The 21,580-nt window shown below is 45.2% G+C and overlaps 2 protein-coding genes and 1 long non-coding RNA gene across 6 annotated transcripts; 2 read left to right on the top strand and 1 right to left on the bottom strand.

Annotated features, from left to right (window-relative positions):
- Nucleotides 1-5,098: 5,098 nt before the first annotated feature.
- Nucleotides 5,099-13,109, top strand: lyn (LYN proto-oncogene, Src family tyrosine kinase). Of its 2 annotated transcripts, none has more exons than XM_052046092.1 (13): nucleotides 5,099-5,241; nucleotides 6,370-6,446; nucleotides 6,510-6,552; nucleotides 7,095-7,200; nucleotides 7,307-7,405; nucleotides 8,631-8,734; nucleotides 8,859-9,008; nucleotides 9,335-9,487; nucleotides 9,924-10,106; nucleotides 10,493-10,569; nucleotides 10,720-10,873; nucleotides 10,989-11,120; nucleotides 12,063-13,109. In XM_052046092.1, exons 2-13 carry the CDS (start codon nucleotides 6,375-6,377, stop codon nucleotides 12,263-12,265), a joined length of 1,476 nt encoding a protein of 491 aa, XP_051902052.1. In that variant the 5' UTR covers nucleotides 5,099-5,241; nucleotides 6,370-6,374; the 3' UTR covers nucleotides 12,266-13,109. The 2 variants fall into 2 exon arrangements, with proteins under 2 accessions (XP_051902052.1, XP_051902054.1); XM_052046094.1 differs by having other exon boundaries at nucleotides 5,105-5,241; nucleotides 6,367-6,446.
- LOC127587624 (uncharacterized) lies at nucleotides 6,965-21,416 on the bottom strand. 3 transcript variants are annotated; one of them, XR_007958809.1, is made up of 4 exons: nucleotides 21,152-21,416; nucleotides 18,907-19,016; nucleotides 7,133-7,216; nucleotides 6,965-7,030 (listed from the first exon to the last, which is right to left on the bottom strand). It is a non-coding gene; the product is annotated as an uncharacterized LOC127587624 (long non-coding RNA). The 3 variants fall into 3 exon arrangements; XR_007958810.1 differs by lacking the exons at nucleotides 6,965-7,030; nucleotides 7,133-7,216 and adding an exon at nucleotides 9,016-9,130; XR_007958808.1 differs by lacking the exons at nucleotides 6,965-7,030; nucleotides 7,133-7,216 and adding an exon at nucleotides 9,361-9,479.
- On the top strand, nucleotides 13,461-17,615 carry urod (uroporphyrinogen decarboxylase). Its single transcript, XM_052046095.1, has 10 exons — nucleotides 13,461-13,627; nucleotides 14,496-14,608; nucleotides 14,706-14,785; nucleotides 15,263-15,325; nucleotides 15,530-15,727; nucleotides 15,805-15,966; nucleotides 16,234-16,368; nucleotides 16,666-16,766; nucleotides 17,008-17,074; nucleotides 17,315-17,615. Exons 1-10 carry the CDS (start codon nucleotides 13,605-13,607, stop codon nucleotides 17,477-17,479), a joined length of 1,107 nt encoding a protein of 368 aa, XP_051902055.1. The 5' UTR covers nucleotides 13,461-13,604; the 3' UTR covers nucleotides 17,480-17,615.
- Nucleotides 21,417-21,580: the final 164 nt, after the last annotated feature.

The raw sequence follows: 21,580 nt of genomic DNA, 5'->3' as shown, positions 1-21,580 counted from the left end.
CCATGCGGCGGCTCAGCTTGGCGTTTGGGATGCTGGCGCATATGCACACTGGCGTGGAGAGCGGCCGTTTGCACATGTATTCAATATCATGAATATCCAACTTAATGCCCATTGACGAATACATATGAACATATGGACCTGGGACTGGATTTACTTTGAACGAGTGTGCTCAAAATGGAAACTGATATACGCCTGGGCCAAGGGAGGACAAATATTTGATTTCAGGAATGTAGAAGACAAAAGATAATTGGACATTTTCACTAACTCTGTTCGGCCCTGTTTTTAGACTCTGCTCTACCTGTGGCCCAATGTATAGTAGTCCCCCCGCACCCCTTGTGTTTTCATCTGTGTCGAACATTTCTTTGTTCAGTCATGTGTAATCCACTTCCAAATGCCACACTCATCGCGTAAGCATCAGGGAAAAACTTGCACCGCACTGTTTTCGTGTACACCGTTTGCTTGGGTGCACAAGAAAACCTCTTTGGGTGTTCTGATTCTGTGCACTCTTGCCTGGCCCTAACTGCTACTGCCAGAGGAAATATGGTCGTGTCACTCCAATTTTGTATGATCTCTTCGACATCCCTGAATCACTTGTACTGGCCATCTTTGTCTTAGAATGTGGATTCGTCGAAGAGTCCCCCCGCAAAGGACTCATTTTGAGCTCTTCTGCACATCCGTTGCTGCCAAATAAACTCGCATCTCAGCAGGGAGCATTAAACTTTCACCTGAGCTCATCTAAAAAATGAAGTTACCCTTAAGCAAAACACTTGCTTGCACCAGTGGAGCAACTCAGATTCCCTCTTCGAGACAAGTGGTTCTACTTTGAAGTAACTTGAAGGTGGCATAGCTCATACACTGGCTGGGTACATGCTAGCCTAACTAACATTCACATATCGAGGCCTTTTTTTCTCGCCGGTTCTTTCACCTTGTTGTAAATAACGTGACGTATTTGGGGCTTCTTTCAATATATTGATTATTTCTTTGCGATATTGTTATTCTTGCTGGTGAAATGGTGCATCATCCAATGCTTGGCCATAAAACAGCACGATATACACTGAAAAAAGAATATTTGATTTACTCAATTTTATGTCGCCATGTGGTTGCACGACTGGTTGTGACCGCGTCAGCATACTGGATAAAAAAGATCTGTTGCTCGCCGAATGTGTTTCAGCACCACGGAAAGCTCCAAGGAGCGACTAGACGGGCGGTTCTCACAGTAAACAGTCGAGGAGTGTGCGCGACTGCCAGTGATTCCCCGCGGCGTGCCAGTGAACTCGGGGGTGGTTAAGTCCCAAGTAGCATAAGCATCCCCCAGGGGGGGTGCAGCATCTGTCTGACCATGAGGGCTGGCCAACTAAGGAATACTTTGGGGCGGGGAGGGTTGCAGGAGGAAGCGCTTGAGCGGGTTGACTCTGACAGAAAACAGTCTTCCTATTTCCTTTCAAAGTCTCCCAAATGTATCCTGCTGACACGAGCCACAGGCACAATGACAGAAAGGCGTTTCCACAGCAACACACTGGAAGATGCGCATTCGTTCATTGCGGGCGATGGAAACGTGGCTGTTTGAAGGTTAAAATGGATCAAACCTTACATTGTATATTGCCAATATACTGCAAACACAATTTGCACAGATTTGTGCATTAGCATCTGTTATGGATAGTACACATACTAGACTGCACTTTTAAGTCATTCGGGCGTGTGAGACATTTATTTTATTTACTTCACAGTAACATCAGCTCTTTGTGAAAGGAAAGTAACAGACAATTACAGAGCAAAGAATTGCATACAGTAGCCAGCTTTTACTGTACATATGATAACCCTTGAATTTTGAATGAGGGTAAGATAAGTATCTCTCCTGTTAATAGCTATTCAGGAGCATAGTCACTGGTACATCATTTTGGTACAAGAAATATTCCATCTTTTGATTTGGATACGGTCTATTCTCAGTTGTTCAATTACAGGGGTATTTTCGTGGTTGCAACAGTGCCATCTTGTGGTTTCTGGATATACTGCATATCAGCATCATATATGACACACCCCACACTGTTATTGGGTATTTTTTTTGGTTTGTCTTTAAGTTATTATTATAATCATATCTTTGTTAGAGTTTTATCTGTTTTCTCTCATAATCACTGCATTGTCCGTGTTTTTAATTGACTTTTTACAAGGTGAACTTGAACCTAACATCGCTTTTTCGCACCGAGGATGCGCTCATCCTTTGTGCGTGTCATCCAATCATCGCTCAGATTCGGCGTGCGGACAGCTCATTGGCTGGGAAGTAGGAAGAGGACGGCGGACTGGCTACTTTGCAAGCATCCACTTCTGCAGCTCTAATAGGATTAATATTTTCTCATTGTTGTTTTTCGAACGTATCGTCGGAGTTCAGAGTTAAACATTTTATTCCCTTGAATCGTTTAATACAGTGTGTTTTTTTTGTACCTTTTGCATTTTAATGGCTCTTTGAACATGATGTCGGGCCCGCGGTGCGCTTCAGCCACCGAATTCACCTCCGTAGTGTGCAACTGAGCTGTTACGACTCTGAAGGTAAGTGAAAGCGAGCACATGGGACACAATGCGATGACGTCATGATGGATTGAAGCGTGTGGTCAAATTGAATAAAATGTTAAACTCTCGCTTTCGACATTAAAGTCACCAACGTGCAATATTAATTCCGTTTGTATGAAAGCACATTTGATAAAACCGTGGTTCTCCTTTGTTTGGCGTCCACCGTCATGCATAAAGGACACTCGTTTTAGCGACCTACCCGCGGCAATTTAACTCAAGTTGAAGACCTGTCCTTTTGATTTACCTTGATTTGCATGTATGCTCAGACATTGGGGTGCATTTCCTGCCTTTGAAGGTTTCAGGTTACACTAGCGCATCGCAAGGGCTATTTTTGGAATTTTATGGCGCAGTATCAGTGATGCTTTGTGGTTAAAATAATACTAATAAACGGGTATGCTCAAGAAAGTCACAATGCGGGTAATCATTTGAGGCAAAGATCTATTGAATTATTCAAATGAATTCTGTATGGAGTCAATGCAGATCTGCTCTTTTCGTAGGTGTGGCTGTCTGAATGATGATGACGCGATGTCTGATGTTGAGGTCACGTACGCCGACTTCATCGCATCTGGCAGGACGGGACGTAGGAACGCCCTCCACGACATCCTGCAGAGTCCTAGTGACCCTGAGGGCAGAGAGCTCACCCTTACGCTCTCTCTATCTCAGCTGCACATCAACGCAGGCGGGGGAGGTAAACTCCGCTCGGAGCATTTATTGTATTCGGAGCTTTGGACCTGCCAGTCCAGTAGAATTTGGACAGCAGTTCAAATTAGAAATGAAACCGTTTTGAAAAGAACATACTTTGAATGATTTCCATTAAGATGGCAACATAATTAATTGACTTTCTCTTGCCCCTAGATGCAAACGACACCGATGACACCCAAAGTTCACCCTCCTCGGCCCAAAGAGAAGCGGCGCATAAGAACAGCTAACTTGACGCGCTCGCTCGCCAGCGAACTGAACATTGCAGGATTGAGTCCCGCCGGGTCTTTTTGGGTCCAAAGTCACTCTTCACGCCCGGCACATAGTCGGGGATTAACACAATACTGATGCCTTTGCATGACCGATACTTTTGAGACGAGTTAGCAGCAAGTGACTCAAAAAACCTAAAAACTCCTGCGTGGGGGGGCAATGAACTGGAATTTGGACTTTGCTCCACGCCTTTTCTGCACTACTCCGGTCACCCTTTGGAATCACGAACCGTACAGGATGGAACCATTTCTGCAATTTTGGTGGTGCTGTGTGACTTGACGCTGTACTGCACTTACTTACATTGTGACCCATTTTCTGTAATTACGCCCAACCTTGAAGGAACCGTCTCCCTGGCCACCGCCTGCGCCCACGTCGAAGAGGGAGTTTGCATCGTTAGGCCCGCCAAGTAGATGTCCAGCGAATTTAGCTTGCATTTCACTCATGAAATATTTGCGATTTAGCCTGCGCGCCAGTCAGTTTCCTTTTTTTTTTTTGTACTATGTATTTATTTTTATTTGACATCATCTAATGTGCACCATGAGATAGTGATGAATACTAAAACCCCGTCCTTGTACTTTTATTCATGCTGCGTACATTTACAACCGTCGCATGTACGAATCAGTACATTTGAGCGGGACCGGCAGAACGACGCTCTTCCGTTTCCTTCAATTTCATTGCGCTAAGCAAAAGTCTTGTCTTTTCTCGCCAAGTTCATTTTTGTAGGTTGTCCTCTCGGGCGACCTCCCATTTGCCCGTAGGTGTGAATCTCGATGCGTTTGCGTGGCGCTCCTCCCATCAGGTTATTTGTCGACTGCCACGGTGACGACACTGTGCGCGCGCAGCTATTTATAAATCAGCTTGTAGGAATGTGAGGTCGCATGAGTTTTTGGTAAATGTCTTAACCGTGTGCTGTGCGTGACCTCTTTTGCACACCTCGTGCCAGTCCAAGTGAAATAAAGGACGCATGGCATCCACGTTTGATTGCTTTCCATCAACACATTTGAGACGGCATTAAAAAGTTGAACGTTACCTCTAAAATGAAGATGTGGAAGACTTAAGTTGATGCTTGCAGGTAACTGAGTTCAACAAGGTAAATTTGTCCGCCGCACACAGGCGAGACAAGATTGTACAAAAAAAAATAATAATTCTGGTTGTACTGCATCGTAAATCAGCATGTATTGTATTGTATTGTAATGAGAATGTTTTCTATTTTTGGTCACAGATATTGATGATTTTCAGGGCATTTCATTGTTCCCATTCCCACTTAAAAAAAAACTAATTCTACAGGATTTTTTTCCTCCTTATTTTTCTGAGATATTTTTTTCTCTCTTCTATCCCTGCAAGTCGTGGCTGATTGCTTTAGGAATCATGAAAAGACAATATTTTTACAAAACCTCGCTAATTTTGTGGCCGCTAAGAGCTTCCAAAAGCCGCCTTCTGCATGCCGTTCCCGTGTGTGTGTGTGTTGCCATTTATGCAAATAATGATGCACAAGGAAGTTTCATTGAGGAAGAAAAAAAAAAAAAATCACCAACCAGTTTCTGTGAAGTTCCTCATCCTGGGGGCTGGCTGTCCTGGCTGCCGAGATCAACGCCAGCAGCAGTTCAGTGAGCGAGTTGGGCCAGCCGAGGTGGAAAAGCGCCCGGCGAATCTGCGGAGCAGCCAACGCGTTCACACTGGATTAACGACTTGCTCACACGTCAAGAGGTAATGACAATGTTGTGTGACGGGTGAGGGACAAACAACCAGCAGGGTCATTGTGCGCAGAGGGGTGAATTATTAGGGTGGGTGTCCTGAAAAGAATTCTCTGTCCTCCGTTTTTAAGGAGACTATGAAATTATTTTAAGTCTCTCTCTGCAGGGGTCATTTTCCGATGTTTGCCTTTTCAACCTTGGCGCGAAACTCTGCGTTACGTCTAAATGGAAGAAGACTCTTCCTGCCTGCGCTCAGTTTTCACACAGTCCGTTGTTTCAGGAGGAAGTTCTGTGTGGCTCATTGTGCTGGCGCGCAGGCTCCTAATCTGTTCGGAGCCACCGTTTCCGCCTGTTTTGTTTGCCGACTGTCACGTTACAAATAGAGCCCGAGGGGCAGCGACAACACGAGCCACCGTTGGAGCCCGAGCGTCATTTCAAATTGACGAATTTCCCCAAATGAACTGCTCGCAATCGAGAGTGAACCGCCGGTGTTTGATTTGAAAACTATCATCAGGAGCCGATCTCGTTGACCGGCCCGAGAGAAGGTCGACCGAAGTCCCCCTCTGACTTTTTTTCAAACCAGAAATGCGGAGCACTGACCTCATTTTGCAAACATCGCCAGCAGACGTACTCTATGTACACACGACTCGCCGCTCGGATGATTTTTTTCACGTCACGTCATTGGTTTCGAGGCCAAATTCTTGGGGCACCCAGCACAATCGCCCGAAAGGCCGATGAAAACACAACGGCTACTGAAAGCAGGGCTCTCGTGGCGTTCCGGCCAACTTTCCCAATCCTTTTAATGTCCAGACCGAATAAAGAGACACCGTCTCAGGTGAGAGTGGGCAACTCCGGTCCGAGCGAGCCGTAGTCCCGCTTGTTTTAGACATTTGCCCTCTTCCAACATATCCGATTGAAATGATCAAGATTTTACGGGGCTTGCTGATCATGTCAATCAGAGGTGTGAGATGTGAGATGAGGGGAAACTTTGAAAACGAGCAGGACTGCGGCCCGAGGATGGGAAATACTACTTTCTTTCGGGTGCGGGGTGGGGTGGGGGGCAAATGTTTTTGCCAGAACAAAACATGGTAACCGTCTGTAGTACTGTACGCACATTTCCCTTTTCTACGTCCCCGAGCAGACGAGATGGGCTGCATCAAGTCCACACTAAACCGCACGCCGAGTGAGCCCGCCAAGGAGAAGATCAGTCAGCAGACGGTAGGTCATGAATTTAACATGACCTAAGACAGACAACTGAACATGGATGCCTGCTGTTAACAGAATAACTGCGTGCTGCCCGGTCAGGTTTTTCAAAGGAGAGAGGGTATGTTGTCTTTTTTTCAATTCTCACTTTTAGGCTCATCAAGTTGTCATTTTTAAATTATTGGTGAAAACCGGTAGTGGTCCGGTGCTTTGCGCGCGGACCTCACAGTGCAGAGCCCCCCCCCCCCCCCCCCCGACCCTAGTGAGGATAAAGCGGGTCGGAAAATGGACCAAGGAGTCTTCTAATGTCTGGGGAAGTTGCCCCAATTCCGATTTGCATGCCTTGCTCCATCTGACGGCACCAGCAGCCCGTCACACTAACAGTGACACCTGTGGGCAATTTTGAGTCTTGAGTTAACCTGACGTGTATGCTACCGGAATGTGAAAAAGAAGTCGGCCGAACGGAATCAAACCAACACCAGAAAATGCAAAGGAATGACAGAGAGAGGCAGGTCCAAGCTATGATTCAAAGCCAGACCTTTTTGACTGTGTGGCAGACGTGCCAATCACGGCCTCCGCTCCATCCCAACTCCAGTAACCTTTTGACAAAATAAATGAGGCGAAGGTTATTCTTATAACTCTTCTTCTTCCCCCCCCTGTTAGAGCAACACATGACTGGCCAAATCGTGGTGGGCCTTTACCCATATGAAGCCGTTCATCCTGATGACCTTGGATTCAACAAAGGAGAAAAGATGACAATTCTTGAGGAGTGAGTGTCTGAATATCTGATAGTGTACAAAAAAACAGTCACGTTGGTTCAGAACGCCAGGCGGGATCCACTAATTGCACGTACGACACGTGACTACGCTTTGCAGACACGGCGAGTGGTGGAGAGCCAAATCGCTGACATCCGACAAACACGGCTTCATTCCGTCCAATTACGTGGCCCGAGTGGACACCATGGAAACGGAGCAGTGAGTCTCTCTGTCTGTCTGGATCAGTGGTGGGGAGTGTTATTGCGTCATGAGAGCCGTCACGCTTTGCTTACCTCAGCTGGTTGGAGGAGAGTGACAAAATATTAGGAACAGCTTCACCCATGGAAAACGACCAATACGTCATTTGGAATATCCGCAACACCCGGAACTGAAGTCCACGCAAGCGGGCCTGTGCTTTAGATTCCAATTAACCTCTGAGACAGTAACAGCGTGTACAGATCATTTCACAGTATTTCTTTCAAAAACAGAAAGTGTCCAAAACTTCTAAATATAAAGAGAACAAACACTGGCAAACAAAACGTGCCAGGAAAAGCGAAAAACAATGGTGCCTGGCAACATTAAAAAAAAAAAAAAAAAGCACCAAAACGATGAGGCTTATGGTGATGAGGAGAGGGAGCAAGGAGGCTCAACAGGAAGATGATAAAACTCACGGGCACCAAAAACAAAATGAAGGCGACAAGGTGGAATTACAAGAGCAAATGGCTACAAGCTAACAAGAAGGATCCAGCGTCTCGCTGACAAGACCGGGAAACTGATTACCAGGTCGCTCCCACCTGTGCGCCTCCACAGCAGGAGCTGATTAGCAATCGCTCTCAGCTTTGTGCCTCCTTGCTCACTCAGGAGACCAAACCATGACTGCGCCCCAAGAGCAAACACTGGGAATCAAAGACAGCTAGCTAGCTACCAAATTGTTCGGGAAAGACTCTTTGGGAAAAAAATAATAAAATAAAATAAAAAATAAAGAACATGGTGTTCTCGTCCGTGAGCTAAACAGGCTAACTGCTACACCAGGGGTGTCAAAATTCATTGTCGGAGTCACGTCTTCCCCTGGTGGGCCGTTATGACTGACCGTGAAAGCACAAAAATGTTGCATCGTCTCATCATGTTTCATTCTGCAACAAAGTAATAGATGGATAGTTTTGAAATACGTTAACTGTCATAGTTTGTTCAGTGAGTGGAAACAGCGTTGCAAAATATGAATGTGTTAATTTGACATTTCTGAACCAATTTTGGCAAGTTGACTCCCGGGACTTGCTGTCGCGGTGGGCCGGATCTGGCCTTGGGGCCGTGAGTTGGACGTCCCTTGATGATCTTTTTTGCATTTTAATCTATTTTATTGAAGTCATCTGGCACACACACACAAAAAAAAAGAACAACCAGCCCTTCATATGCCAACCACACATTTAATCATCGACCGTTGCAGGTGGTTTTTCAAGGACATTAGCAGAAAAGATGCAGAGAGGCAGCTACTGGCGCCGACCAACAAACCCGGGGCTTTTCTGATTAGGGAAAGTGAAACCTCCAAAGGTATGGAAAACACATTGCGACAGTCATATTTTCCCCGTTGGCATTCTTTTGGGAGGGCCTTTTTCTGTGATCGGAACCATTGTCGTGTCTGACTTGTGACCCCGATCCTTTTGTCCCTCCCCAGGCAGCTATTCGTTGTCCATACGAGACATTGACGGCCAGGCAACAGAATCAGTCAAACACTATAAGATCAGGAAGCTGGATGATGGCGGTTTCTACATCTCTCCCAAGATCTCCTTCCCCGACGTCGGCAACATGATCAAACACTACCGCCGTGAGTACAACGTTCAGCGAAAAGGGGAGATGTTCGTGATGATCTTCAGAACCCCCCCTCTTCATATTCATGCGCTGTTCTCAAAGTGATTGGCCCCGTTTCCGTACCTCTGATCTGCAATTCTAATGAGAAAAAAAACATTTAGCCTTGAGAAACCGACTGATTTTGAATGACAGTATTGAGGCTCACGCTGGTAGAAGTTGCTCTCTTATGCTCGTAGCCAGAACTAGCACTTTTCGCTATCCACCGATACCTTTCGGAAGATCCGTTTCATAGGTTGTCATGAATATCGCTGTAAAAAAAGTGTTTGCCCGTGTGTGTTCTAGACAAAGCAGATGGCCTGTGTCGTAAACTGGACCGTCCGTGCGTAAAGCCCCAAGCTCAAAAGCCGTGGGATAAGGACGCCTGGGAGATCTCCAAAGACTCCATTACGATGGTGAAGAAACTAGGAGCGGGCCAGTTTGGAGAAGTCTGGATGGGTGAGTATGAAGAGGACAACAAAAGGGAAAACGATACATCAGCATCTCCGATTTACGACGTTCCCCAAAAAACAAATCATCTCTACTCGGGTGGCAGTTCCATTTCCGACCGAATGGGCGGTGACAAAGGGGAAACGCCAGCGTGGTCGCCCGTATTGTCTTGGAAAAAGCACACCATGGCCGAGTTCACTTTTTGAACTATGACCTGAACAACTTCTTTTTCCCCAACACTGCCAATGGCACATATGAGTGAAAAAACAAACAAAAACAAAGTCCAAAAAGGCACACAGCACCAAGAGCTTCACCGCCGCAGGCATCAGGACAACCTGTCCAGACAACAGAAACGTGACGAATTGCGACAAAGAGCTAATACCGTCCTGCATTCTTGACTTTGACGTTCTCATTTTTTTTTCCTGCCCCCGTATTCATTCACCAGCTTACTACAACCACATAACCAAAGTGGCCGTGAAGACGCTGAAACCGGGCACCATGACGGTGGACGCCTTCCTGGAAGAAGCAAACATCATGAAGACGCTACAGCACGAAAGACTTGTGCGTCTCTACGCTGTGGTGACAAAGACGCAGCCGATATACATCATCACTGAATTCATGGCCAACGGTAAACTCCATCACAGAAGACAGTCGGCATTATTTCAGCCCCAAATTGGAGTGCAGCAATGATGATGATGAGTTTTTGTTTCCACGGTATCATTTCTTCATAACACTCTGCTAGTGGGTTTTAGACTTGACCTGGGTGGGTTGTGGACCATCGCAGTTAGCAATTGCGCCTCACACTTTTGATATCGCTGTAGCGTGAACTTTTGACACCAACATCCCAAACTTTTTGCGAGTAGCATATTTCCCAAAGATAGTCAAGCAGATTAAAAGCAAAGTTTGAAAATGGGAATATGCTCTTCTCTTTGGGATTTTATTGTTCATCGCGAATATTTCCGAATGCAAAATTCCAGATGCCTTTTGTTTTTCCTTCCACTCTCTGGACATTAGGGAGCCTACTGGACTTCCTCAAGAGTGACGCGTGCGGTAAACTGCAACTGCCCAAGCTCATTGATTTTGCGGCACAGGTGATCCTCGCTACCTCCTCGTTCACTCCGATGTTTTGTCCCATCCGAATTTGTCCCATCCATTTTACTTCTTCATGCATGTTGATAATAGTCAATGACGTACCGACCAGCTTTCTCGTCATCGTTCTTTTGCTCCTCAATCCACCGCAGATCGCAGAAGGCATGGCATACATCGAGAGGAAGAAATACATCCACCGAGACCTGAGAGCAGCAAATGTTCTTGTGTCTGAGAGCCTGCTCTGTAAAATTGCCGATTTTGGACTGGCGAGAGTCATCAGTGATGATGAGTACACTGCCAAAGAGGGTGTGTGTGGGACTTTTGGTGTAAAAAGTTTTCGTACGGCAAGGTATCGGACCCAGATCCATTTTTGTTTCAGTGTCAAAGGATATGTTGTGCCGTCTGTGTTTGCCCACCCCAGGAACCAAATTCCCCATCAAGTGGACTGCGCCCGAGGCCATCAACTATAGTTCCTTCACTATCAAGTCAGACATGTGGTCCTTTGGAGTTCTGCTCTACGAGATTATTACGCTTGGGAAAATGCCTTATCCAGGTAAACATGAGTGAATGAATCTGACGCATCTTGTTGGTGGACCAAAAAACCTGATCATGCCATTACAACAACTGCATGACAATATATGGCGTAGAATTATTTGGGCCATCTTTTTAAAAACTATTTTAAAATATTAAAATATTGAGGATCTTAATTTTTTTCCACCCCCACATAGGGCAGTTTCACAAACAACGGAAATGCAATTAAATGTCCTCTTTTGTTGGGTTGTTTCGAGCATTCCTTATTTTTATTGACACATCTTTGCCGTACGATTGCAACTTTACACCGACTCATTTTTCATCTCGTCGCGGCTCTAAAAAGTGTTACTGTACTTTGCACCACGGTAACCATCTTACACACTATATAATACATGCTACATCTTGGAGTTACCGCTATTTACTCAAATCCAACTACGTCCGCCATAATGACATACATATCATGGATTATTCATCTGAGCCAGATGCACAGTATATTAAATATGTACACATACGGTAAATTTAATCCGTTTGTACGCATGGTTTTATATGGGATGCTAACGGCATGAATTATGCGGTGAGGAGGTTCCGATTTATTTCAGGCCCATTGCAATCGGAGCCTCCGAAGTAGCTTGGATTCCTTGCTCTCCCTATTCAGGGAACTCAATGGCATTGGTGCCAAAGTGAGAAATGTTCTCAAATCCACCATCGCTAAAGCATTTTAATATATCCTAAATCTCCCTCAAGTGTCGAAATGCCACGTTTAGCACACCGGTGTTTGACAGTTGGTAGAAACGACAGTCGTGCGGCCGGAGAGAAAAAAAACTCAACGTTATCTGCATTTGTTCCCGCTGCGAGAGAGAGTATATTGATCAACGACTGGACCTCTTTTGCCTTCTGACCGCAACTCGACCAGTTGAACTGCATTTGACCAGCACCTCCTTCCTTGTCGGTGTATTTTGTTCAGGCATGACAAAAGCGGAGGTGATGTCCTCAGTGCAGCGTGGCTACCGGATGCCCTGCCCCGACAACTGTCCCGCCGAACTGTACAACATCATGATGTCCTGCTGGAAGAGCGCGCCGGATGACAGGCCCACTTTTGATTACATGCAGAGCGTCCTCGATGACTATTGCACTTCCACCGAGCAACAGTATCAGCAACAACCTTAGAGGTTGTCGGAGAAATTCTTCCTTGCGCAGAGCTGCGGTTTTGACTGCGGTCACTCGAGGCGTTGTATTTATGAAAGTTAATTGTGAAAATGTCTCCACCACACCACAGGAACATAAGTAGAATAATTGTACTGCTCTGTCATTTTTTTATTTTGATTTTAATTGACATTTGCTTCGAGGCTTCGCATCATGTTGAAATGATATGAGAGAGAGTTAAAAAATTCACCATCTTTAAGATTTCCGATGTTAGAGGACAAATTCAACATGAACACAAACTGTATCAATTGGAAATTCTCTTTGAAAATTTATCAAGTGAAATATAAATGCATATTTTATCGGTACCATTTAAATTAAGGCATACATAAAATCTAAATAGGTGTTCATCGTCCCAATTGCAATTTGTAGTTTTTATTTTCCTAAACCCGAGTGAAAACATGATCATGTGGTTCCATAGCAAATAAGTTTTAACCGAAATGTCAACCTGCATAATGCGTTGACATTGCAACTGCCTTTTTTTTCCTTTTTCATAAGGGTGCTTGATTTGCATGTTTCAGTGACTGGTCAAGTGTATAACCTGCTTCATGTTGAAGTACTTCAGCTTCCTTTTTTAAGCCATGAGCCTGCATTGCTGATAAGTTTAAATACTATTACCGGTACTTGAGTGTTAAATCTCAATTTAGCCAAAGGAGGACTCAAAACTGTTGAAGGCATGAAAAGATTTGTTGAATGGTGTAGCTTTTGTTTGCTGCGTGATGATTTGGATACTCTGTTATTTTGTTTTTGCATTATGTATGTTACAAATACAATGGTGATATGTCGACAATATGTAATTTATATATTCCATCCATGCATTTTCAACAAGAACTTGGTTTGTGCGGAAATTGAGTCTATCCCAACTAATTTTAAGTAAAAGGGAGACTCTGTCACACGACAGACATTGAGAGAGCCCCCCTCCAATGTACACCACCCGGACCTATGCCACGTTCACAAAAGTCAGCAGTCAACCACAATACTGCAGTCTTATATTCTCTCATATATGCATTATATTATGATTCTGCATCATTAAAAATGGCAATTCAAACTGGCAACTCAGTAATTGGTGAAACAAAATATTATTTTATTTTTCTAATTACTGATAATGACATGGTATACGTTGTGCTGCTACCGTTTTATTTTGAAGTGTAGTTTCCGGATTGGTCACGCGGGTCCAAAATGGCCGCGCCCTGCAAGTGACAGTTGCTGTGGGAAACTGAGCGAGTGGGAAGTGTCAGTCGAGGTGGTGCGTGTCTCACTTGACATCTTCCTCAAGAAAGATCCTCTGTTCTTCAGGTTGGCCGACATGAGCAAGGGCGAATTCATCCTGTGAGTAGTCCGCTTTGGATTGTACTCTTACCATCGTGATCCTGCCGTTCGTATCCGTCATTGTTATGAAAGCATGGCTCGTTTTCGGGCACGTCCTTGTTGACAAGCCTTTCAAATAAAAACCTTCGCTGTTGTTTTACTTTTACAATTTACCTGCCCACAAATAGGATGATAGCAATCTATATATTTATTGCGCGTCGTCCCGCACGCGGTCTGTCCTTCCGTCTGTCCCTTTTCAAAACGTACCTACTTCACCGCGCCGCTGCGCGCCGCCACTGCGCCGCTCAGGCAGTGGCTCACTACGATCTCGCGGGCATCTTAGCGACCGCCACTGCGCCGCTCAGGCAGTGGCTCACTACGATCTCGCGGGCATCTTAGCGAAATAATGTTGTCTACCCACAAGCATTGCAATGAAATTGTTAGTTATTTAGTAGAGCTAAACATCTCTTTATTTTCGCGATAAGCAATGAAGATGAACAAAAAGTTGAACCAAGCAACAACACTTTTGTGGGCCAAAGGCCCACCTTACCAGCCTTCCGCAGGAACTAGCTGAAGAGCCGCCCGGAGGGCAGCGAACCAGCTAGTGCAGTATAATCGCATGGCTCCTCAATAATGCTACTATATTCACCGTTGTTTCACCTTTAGTGGAATTTCGGGATGCATGACATGCCTGTCACTGCCCCCCCCCCCCCCCCCCCAACTGTTTCAATGGTATTGGGAGGTTGATAAGATGTGCTCGTCTTATCTGTCCTTGCCACCAGTGGAGGGTGGGACGACTGTAGTTTAGATAACTGAACTTCACTCTGAGACATTGTCTTTAAAAAAAAGAAGCCATTTTGTAACTTTAACATTGTGATATTCCGTCCAGGCCCGAAGACTTCCCTCAACTCCAGAATGACACGTTCCTACGAGCAGCTCGAGGTGAACAAACCGAGCATGTCCCCGTCTGGTGTATGAGACAGGCTGGAAGATACCTACCTGGTACGGGGAGCTCTTTGCTGCTCTATTCCACAAACCAGACAGCTGGTTCAACTATGCAGCATCCATTGCAATGAGTAATATTTGGTCACATTTGCAGAGTTTCGTGAATTCAGGGCAGGTAAAGACTTTTTTGAAACATGCCGGTCGCCAGACGCCTGCTGCGAGCTTACGTTACAGGTATGCCATTGCTCTTTGCTATATGACGTGAATAAATTACTTGATAACTTTCAAGTTTCACTCCTGCTTGCCACTTTGTGTCCGACCTCGAAGCGTTTGTTGTTATGCTTCAACCTGCTGAGTAAGTGACATTTGATGTTTTAAAATGTAATAAATGAAGTCACTTTTGATACATTCTTTTCACAATTTCCCAGATGTTTTCACACCATGCTGGTGTCATGGCTGTGTGGGAAAATCCCACGCATTGGCAACATATTTGTTGGCTTGCTGAACTGAACCCTTTTTCAGGTGTCTGACCTGTCATGAAAGTGACATTTAGCTCCGCCCCATGTTCCACTGAGCCAATTCCAGCTTTTGCAACCAACCGGGGGAGGGGCAAATGAATTAATTTACTATTTATGCGTCATGATGATGATTATTATTATTCTGTGTTACTATGTAGTATTATCATTTAAATTGAACCGCTCTGTCTTTTAGCCTTTGAGGCGTTTTCCATTTGATGCCGCCATCATCTTTTCGGACATCCTCGTCGTTCCACAGGTAAACTTAACCATATGGTGTTGATTTGATTAAACACGCGCACCTCAGGCAGCCCATTTTAAGGTATGGATGGGGGAACGGGGCAATATTATAAAGTTTGATCAATATCTCGTCTCATATTTGCCAAACCAATCCCCCGCCGGTTAAGATTAAATGCACGGCGCTCATTCGTCTTTCCTTCTCTCTCTCCCTTCCTCCCTTCAGGCAATGGGTATGGATGTCCAGATGGTGCCAGGCAAAGGTCCTACATTCCCAGAGCCTCTGAAGGAGCCAGAAGACCTGCAGCGTCTGCGTGCCAAAGTGGACATCGCCAAAGAACTGGGTTACGTTTTCCAAGCCATCACGCTGACCAGGCACAAGATTGAGGGCAAAGTGCCACTGATGGGATTCACCGGAGCGCCGGTAATGTTCCGAGACCGGTCTGGAAGGCTTGACTTCTCGCCACTTCTGTCCTTAATTCATTTGCGTTCCCTGAACAGTGGACGCTGATGTCTTATATGATAGAGGGCGGCGGTTCCAACACCCACTCCAAGGCCAAGCGTTGGCTGTTTCGACATCCCGAGGCCAGCCACATGCTGCTCAAGATGCTCACCGACGTGATAGTCGAGTACCTGCTGGGCCAGGTGGCGGCGGGAGCCCAGGTCAGACTTTGTCCTCTCGTGCCAGTACGATGAGGCTTCGTGGAAAATGGAGAATGGGCCCCAAATTTAACTCCTGCGCAACCTAGCGTGGTCACTCATCAGCCGGTTTCACTTCGACAGAACGTTTCCCGTCTAACATTTGCGTAGCCGTTAGTTTAACCGGAACATCATCTTGCACGATACAGTATCCCGTTTTCCTGAACTTGGAAGCTCCTGCTCCACATTTGTCATTTCAAATTTCTGACTGACTCGTCCTTGGCTGTCCAGGCTTTGCAGGTGTTCGAGTCCCACGCCGGCATCTTGGGGCCGCTGGAGTTTCAAACGTTCTCTCTCCCTTATCTTCATGACATTGCTCGCCGCGTCAAAGAGAAACTCAATGAGGCACGACAGGAAGTTCCCATGGTGAGAGAACGCCAGCGCACACGCAAGGGGACCTTCGGCCGAATATCACAGTGTCTCCGTTTCATTCCCTTGACTTGACTACATGATTCTTTCTTTTCTTCGAATTATCCGCATTGTGGTTTGCAATGCTTTGTTTCCATTATCATCGATTTCTCAAGGCTTCATGAAGAATTGCCCAACATGTCGTTGTTATAATTTTTTTAGCCAATAGATGGCAGCATTGCACCAACGAGTTGCGCCTTCAGGATCACACTCAAAATTGTTCACTATTAATTTTGTGTGTGTGTGTGCACACAGATCGTTTTTGCAAAGGATGCTCATTATGCCCTAGAAGCCCTGTCTCAGTCTCATTACGAAGTGGTCGGGCTTGACTGGACCATTGACCCACGTTTAGCACGGTAACGCACACACACACACACACACACACACACAGAATTATGTGGAGTTCAAGATGGACACAAGACAGCTGGGCCAACGTATTCTATTTTGCGAGACTGACGATTCGGGATAGTTCAGTAAATTATCCTTACAGCTCCTATTTTAGGAAGATTTGATTGGAAGATTCGATTTGGTTGAATTCTCTGAAACGCCTCAAGTATTTGCATCTGAAGGAGGCTCTGTGTGTGTTTTCCAATTCAGTGAGCGGACAGGAGGGAAAGTTAGCCTTCAGGGAAACATGGACCCATGTGCACTTTACGCTCCCAAGGTAAGAAAGCAACCCGTCTGTGGCTCGAATTGACACATCCGTAGTTTGTGGGTGTGCATGGAAATGACTCGCGAGACAACAAAGAGAACCGTCGTCGTTTAGAAAATTCGGCCACGCTCATTTTCAGCCTCCCTGCAAACATTCTTTATCCTCTCTATTTTATGGACGGTGTACAGCAAACGTACTTTTGTTGTTATTCGAACCTTGGCTGAGCTCTTTCTCTCTCTCTCCCCGTTCCAGGAACGCATTTCAGATATCGTGAAGAACATGCTGGAAGGTTTCGGCACCAGAGGCTATATTGCCAATCTGGGCCACGGCCTTTATCCCGACATGGACCCGGAGAACGTGGGTGCTTTCGTGGAGGCGGTGCACCAGCACTCAAAACAGATGGTCAAACAAATCTAGGGAAATGTTCACAAATGTGAATTGCTGTTGTAATTAACACCCGGATGGCAAAATGGAAAACTTGACCCATTTTGAATGATGAATTTGCCTTTGTACACCACCGCGTTGGATTTGAAATAAAACATTCGAGAACCGAGTCGAGTGTGGACCTTTCATTTTAATCTTCAAGATTTCTCAAAAAGATTTAGGAAATAAAAGCTCTGTTTCGGGGGCTCGGTCATGGCGTTTGGACTCTTTTTTTCACCACTTCAACCTATTTTCAGAAGTTCTTTCATGAACATCTTCAATCCATCCAACTCCCCAACCCTACGTAGCTTTTGAGTCACAACAAACGACGGCTTTCGCGGACAAGATTTTCGATTAATCTCCGATGTATCAATCTGCCGCCAGTGGATTACGCGTTGTCATTTTCAATGGGATGACCCCATTCCCGCAAGTGCGTGTACATGACAAAAACATTGGTGTTGAAGAGACACGACATGGCTATTACGTGGCGCAACGGTGCCCCTTCCAAGGCGCGCGCGGCAAGAGCTCAGAAATAGCAGCCGAGATCAAGCTTAAAGTGAGAACAGATTCCATCAAAGCGCTTCATCTTAAAAGCAGCTTTGGCGAAAAATGCAAGGTCGGTCAAATAGTTCCAGCAGGGGACTGTGGAATCAGTTTTTTATTAGGGGGGTGGGGGGGGGAACAGAGCGCTAAGCCAGCTTCAATTTGATTTATTTTCCTACTACACAGGAATGCGGCGGTTGTGTTTGGAATATACGAGTTGACTCGCTGATCCAGTCGACTGCGTACTTTTCATGTTCACTTTCTATGGATGGCCGACTGACTGGACAGAGAGCGGCGCATTGGTTTGCTTTCAACGGCGCGAAGCATCCGCGTCAATAATGACTTGAACCCCTTGGCTTTAGACCAATTCACTCAACTCAATTTTCTTTTTTTTTTATTTGCTTGCATATATCGCTAAGCCTGACATGTATCCATTTGCCTTTTGTCATCACTTTAAAAATGGGACTTTGAATGTCATCTTTTTAGGATCAATGCAGCAAACCACCGCGCCGCCAGATTTGAGGTCAATCGTTGTCTATGACGGTAAATACCAAGCACATAAAGGCTGTCCCGAAAATAAATGGCATGAGATATAATCAGGATGGAGGCGTTTTACACGAGGAATTACAAAAGCAGCCCACTTAATCCCAAATGATGTTTTTCTCAGTGAGGCTGCAGTTGAGAACAGCGCATAAGCAGATTCCATTAAATCCCGTTGTTGTTTCTGGGGTGGTTGTTGTTGTGTTGAGATCCAAATGCTTCTTCAACTGCAAATACTCACGGGAATTGGATTTGGCCATTGAAAGAATTATTTTGCTTTCGCTCTAACCCTCCGCCCGCCCCCCCCTTTTTTTTCAAGCCATGGTGCCGATTCCTACCTGCATTATTTGTACTTTCACTTCCCGCCATGTGGAGCAAGGGGTGCCAAACTTCTTTCCGCCCTGCGGCCATGTGAGCACAATGGCTGCCCTCAAACGGCCAGATGGAACTGGGGAAAAAAACAAAACAAATAAGTGGACATGTAAGCAAAATGTACCTCAACGTCATGGGAAAATGAACGCAGCGACCCCTAAATGTTCAAATTCTTAACTTAGTCAACTTTCCAACGCTACAAACACATTTGCGTAGATGTAAAAATAAAATAAAGCGGGCTTGATTCTCTGTTATTTTAACAGAAGGCCTTCACTTCACCACAGTAAAAATGAACAATACCAAAAAAGGCGAATTTCCACATACGCCTCAACTAAAAGAAAGGAGACACGATAATGACAATAGACTGTTTGGGGGCGGGGAAATAACACAATTACAGTGGAACAAAAATTTGAATATTGGACACGACATGTGCATTTATTTCTTCTGTTATCTCTAAATCCTGAGAAAAGAACTCTATGGACAAATATTAAAAAATATGGTCTAATTTTGACTGTCCCAACACTTGTCGTTGCTTTATTGATGTTCTGTATAAGAAATGGAGTCTTGATGACCATGAGCGAGAGTTTGAAAACACACACACACAAATAAGAGCAGCTGAATTCATCACCATGTGGACGGACAAGAGTGATTCTTGCTTCAATGAAGGTGGGCTTCCATTCATCCCTCGCCTTTGTGTGGCTAGAGCACTAGAAACACCTTGCGCGTGAGCACGCACACGGGCTTTTGTTGTGCCCTCTTTTGTGTAAATAGCAGAGACAACCGGACAAAAAAAAAAAACTCTGGCTGATAGTTGTCAAGGTAAGAGAGAATCAGCCCGGCGGTGGATCGTCTGGGATCAAAGTGAGAGCATGTGCGCAAGAGAGATGGGGACAACAATCAATCCGCTGCTCTCCACACAAATGGGAGATCCGTTTAGACGTGCGGGTCGCCTTTCAAGGCCTTGCCAGGGAAATAATATCGTTGTTGATGTACGAAATGTTTGGACGTGTGTGCAAGTGAACTTTGCCACACAAATACAACGAAATCTGGATCGAATGTTGGTTGCATCTGTGTTTGAGGGAATGAAGTTCAGTACTTTCATTTACTTTCTCCTACACAACTCACTGTGCGAGGTTATAGTTTGTTTCTTTTTTTGGTCTTTTCTCTTTCTCCTTTCTACATACATTCTTGCTGCTGGAAGCTGTAAATTTCCCCATTGTGGGATGAATAAAGGATATCTTATCTTATCTTATCTTAAAATTGGAGGCCAGGGAGAGAGAGAGAGAGCTGATTGAAATCACTTCTACATCTTCTGAGATAATTGATATAAATTTACTGTGGCCCAATCAGTGTGGTGCTGCGCACGCACGTTGTGACGAATTTACTGACACACACACACTCATAGTGTGTGCTCGGCACATCTTGATGGCCTGATTGTCTAGTTTCATGGCTCCGCAGAAATCTGTAATGAATGAAAAAGGGCCATTGAAGGAGGAATAGAAGAAAAAAAGATTCTGATTAGAGATAAATGAGTGAAAGATTGATGGAAGTGCATCAGCCTCCATGTGCTTCATTTAGTTCCAATCTGGTTGCTCCGAAGGGTGATAATGTGGAATTAATGGCACCAGGTGCTTTTCTGGGGTGGTGGGATGGGGGGCCCAGACAGTGAAATTGATGGAGAACCTCAGACCATGTCTGAGGTGGAACAATTCTGGAACACGTACGGGATCTGGACCAATTGTTTTTTTCGAGATCGAAGCCAGACTATCGGCAACAGAGCGACTATTCCAATAATTAGATCAGGCAAAGACAAAGACAAGTTGAACCCCTCTCAAAATGTGTAAATCTTGGAGAAAAAAAATGAAAAGCAAATACATTTCATTGTACAGTGTAATTCAACTGTGACGAGGGTAGGAATGATTCCTCACAACAAATTTTACAGTCACCCTTGAGTTTTGGTTTCCTTTTTTAACAGCGAGTAAGAGCAATATATGATTTTTATTGGTTGGTCAAAGTATGTTCAACCATAACAAGGCAGAAAGACACCAAAATGAAAAACACAGGGCCAATGATGAACTTTTCAAGCAACCGACCTCTCGCGATTGACCAGTCACCGCAGATACACACACGTGGGCACACACGCCATGACGTGAACGGAACAGAAAAATAAAGTGGATACAAGAGTTTGTGGAAAAGGAACTCACTGCCTACCTTAGTTAGAGACGTGACGCGAAGGCATGGAACGCACTTTTGCTGCGTGTTCACTACCGTAGCTCACGTATACCGTTTGAAAATGCTTCTCCCGGTACTCCAGATTCCCTTTCGTCGCCAGTGCCGTCGGTGAATCGCACAGAAAACAAACTTGGGCCGAAAGTAATGATTAAAAGAAGATATCGCGACAGCTCTGATCGCAAATTGCAGGTGCAGACGGCTGACCGCTAACAACTTCCGGTGATGCGGGTCATACGTCACAGTAAGTTCAATTTTGTGAGTGACACTGATAGGATGCTTATCGTGCCGTGCGCACTAACACAAAGATGTATAACATGAATAAAATATTGCGCACGCCTTCTCTAAAACAATCACATGCACTTGTATTTTAAAAATGGTGGAGTTAATAGTTAATGTCTTCCCTCTCGG

This window comes from Hippocampus zosterae, chromosome 15, assembly GCF_025434085.1.
Source record: "Hippocampus zosterae strain Florida chromosome 15, ASM2543408v3, whole genome shotgun sequence".
Lineage (NCBI taxonomy): Eukaryota > Metazoa > Chordata > Actinopteri > Syngnathiformes > Syngnathidae > Hippocampus > Hippocampus zosterae.
The sequence above is the reverse complement of the archived record's forward strand: the minus strand, read 5'-3'. Positions and strand labels throughout refer to the sequence as shown.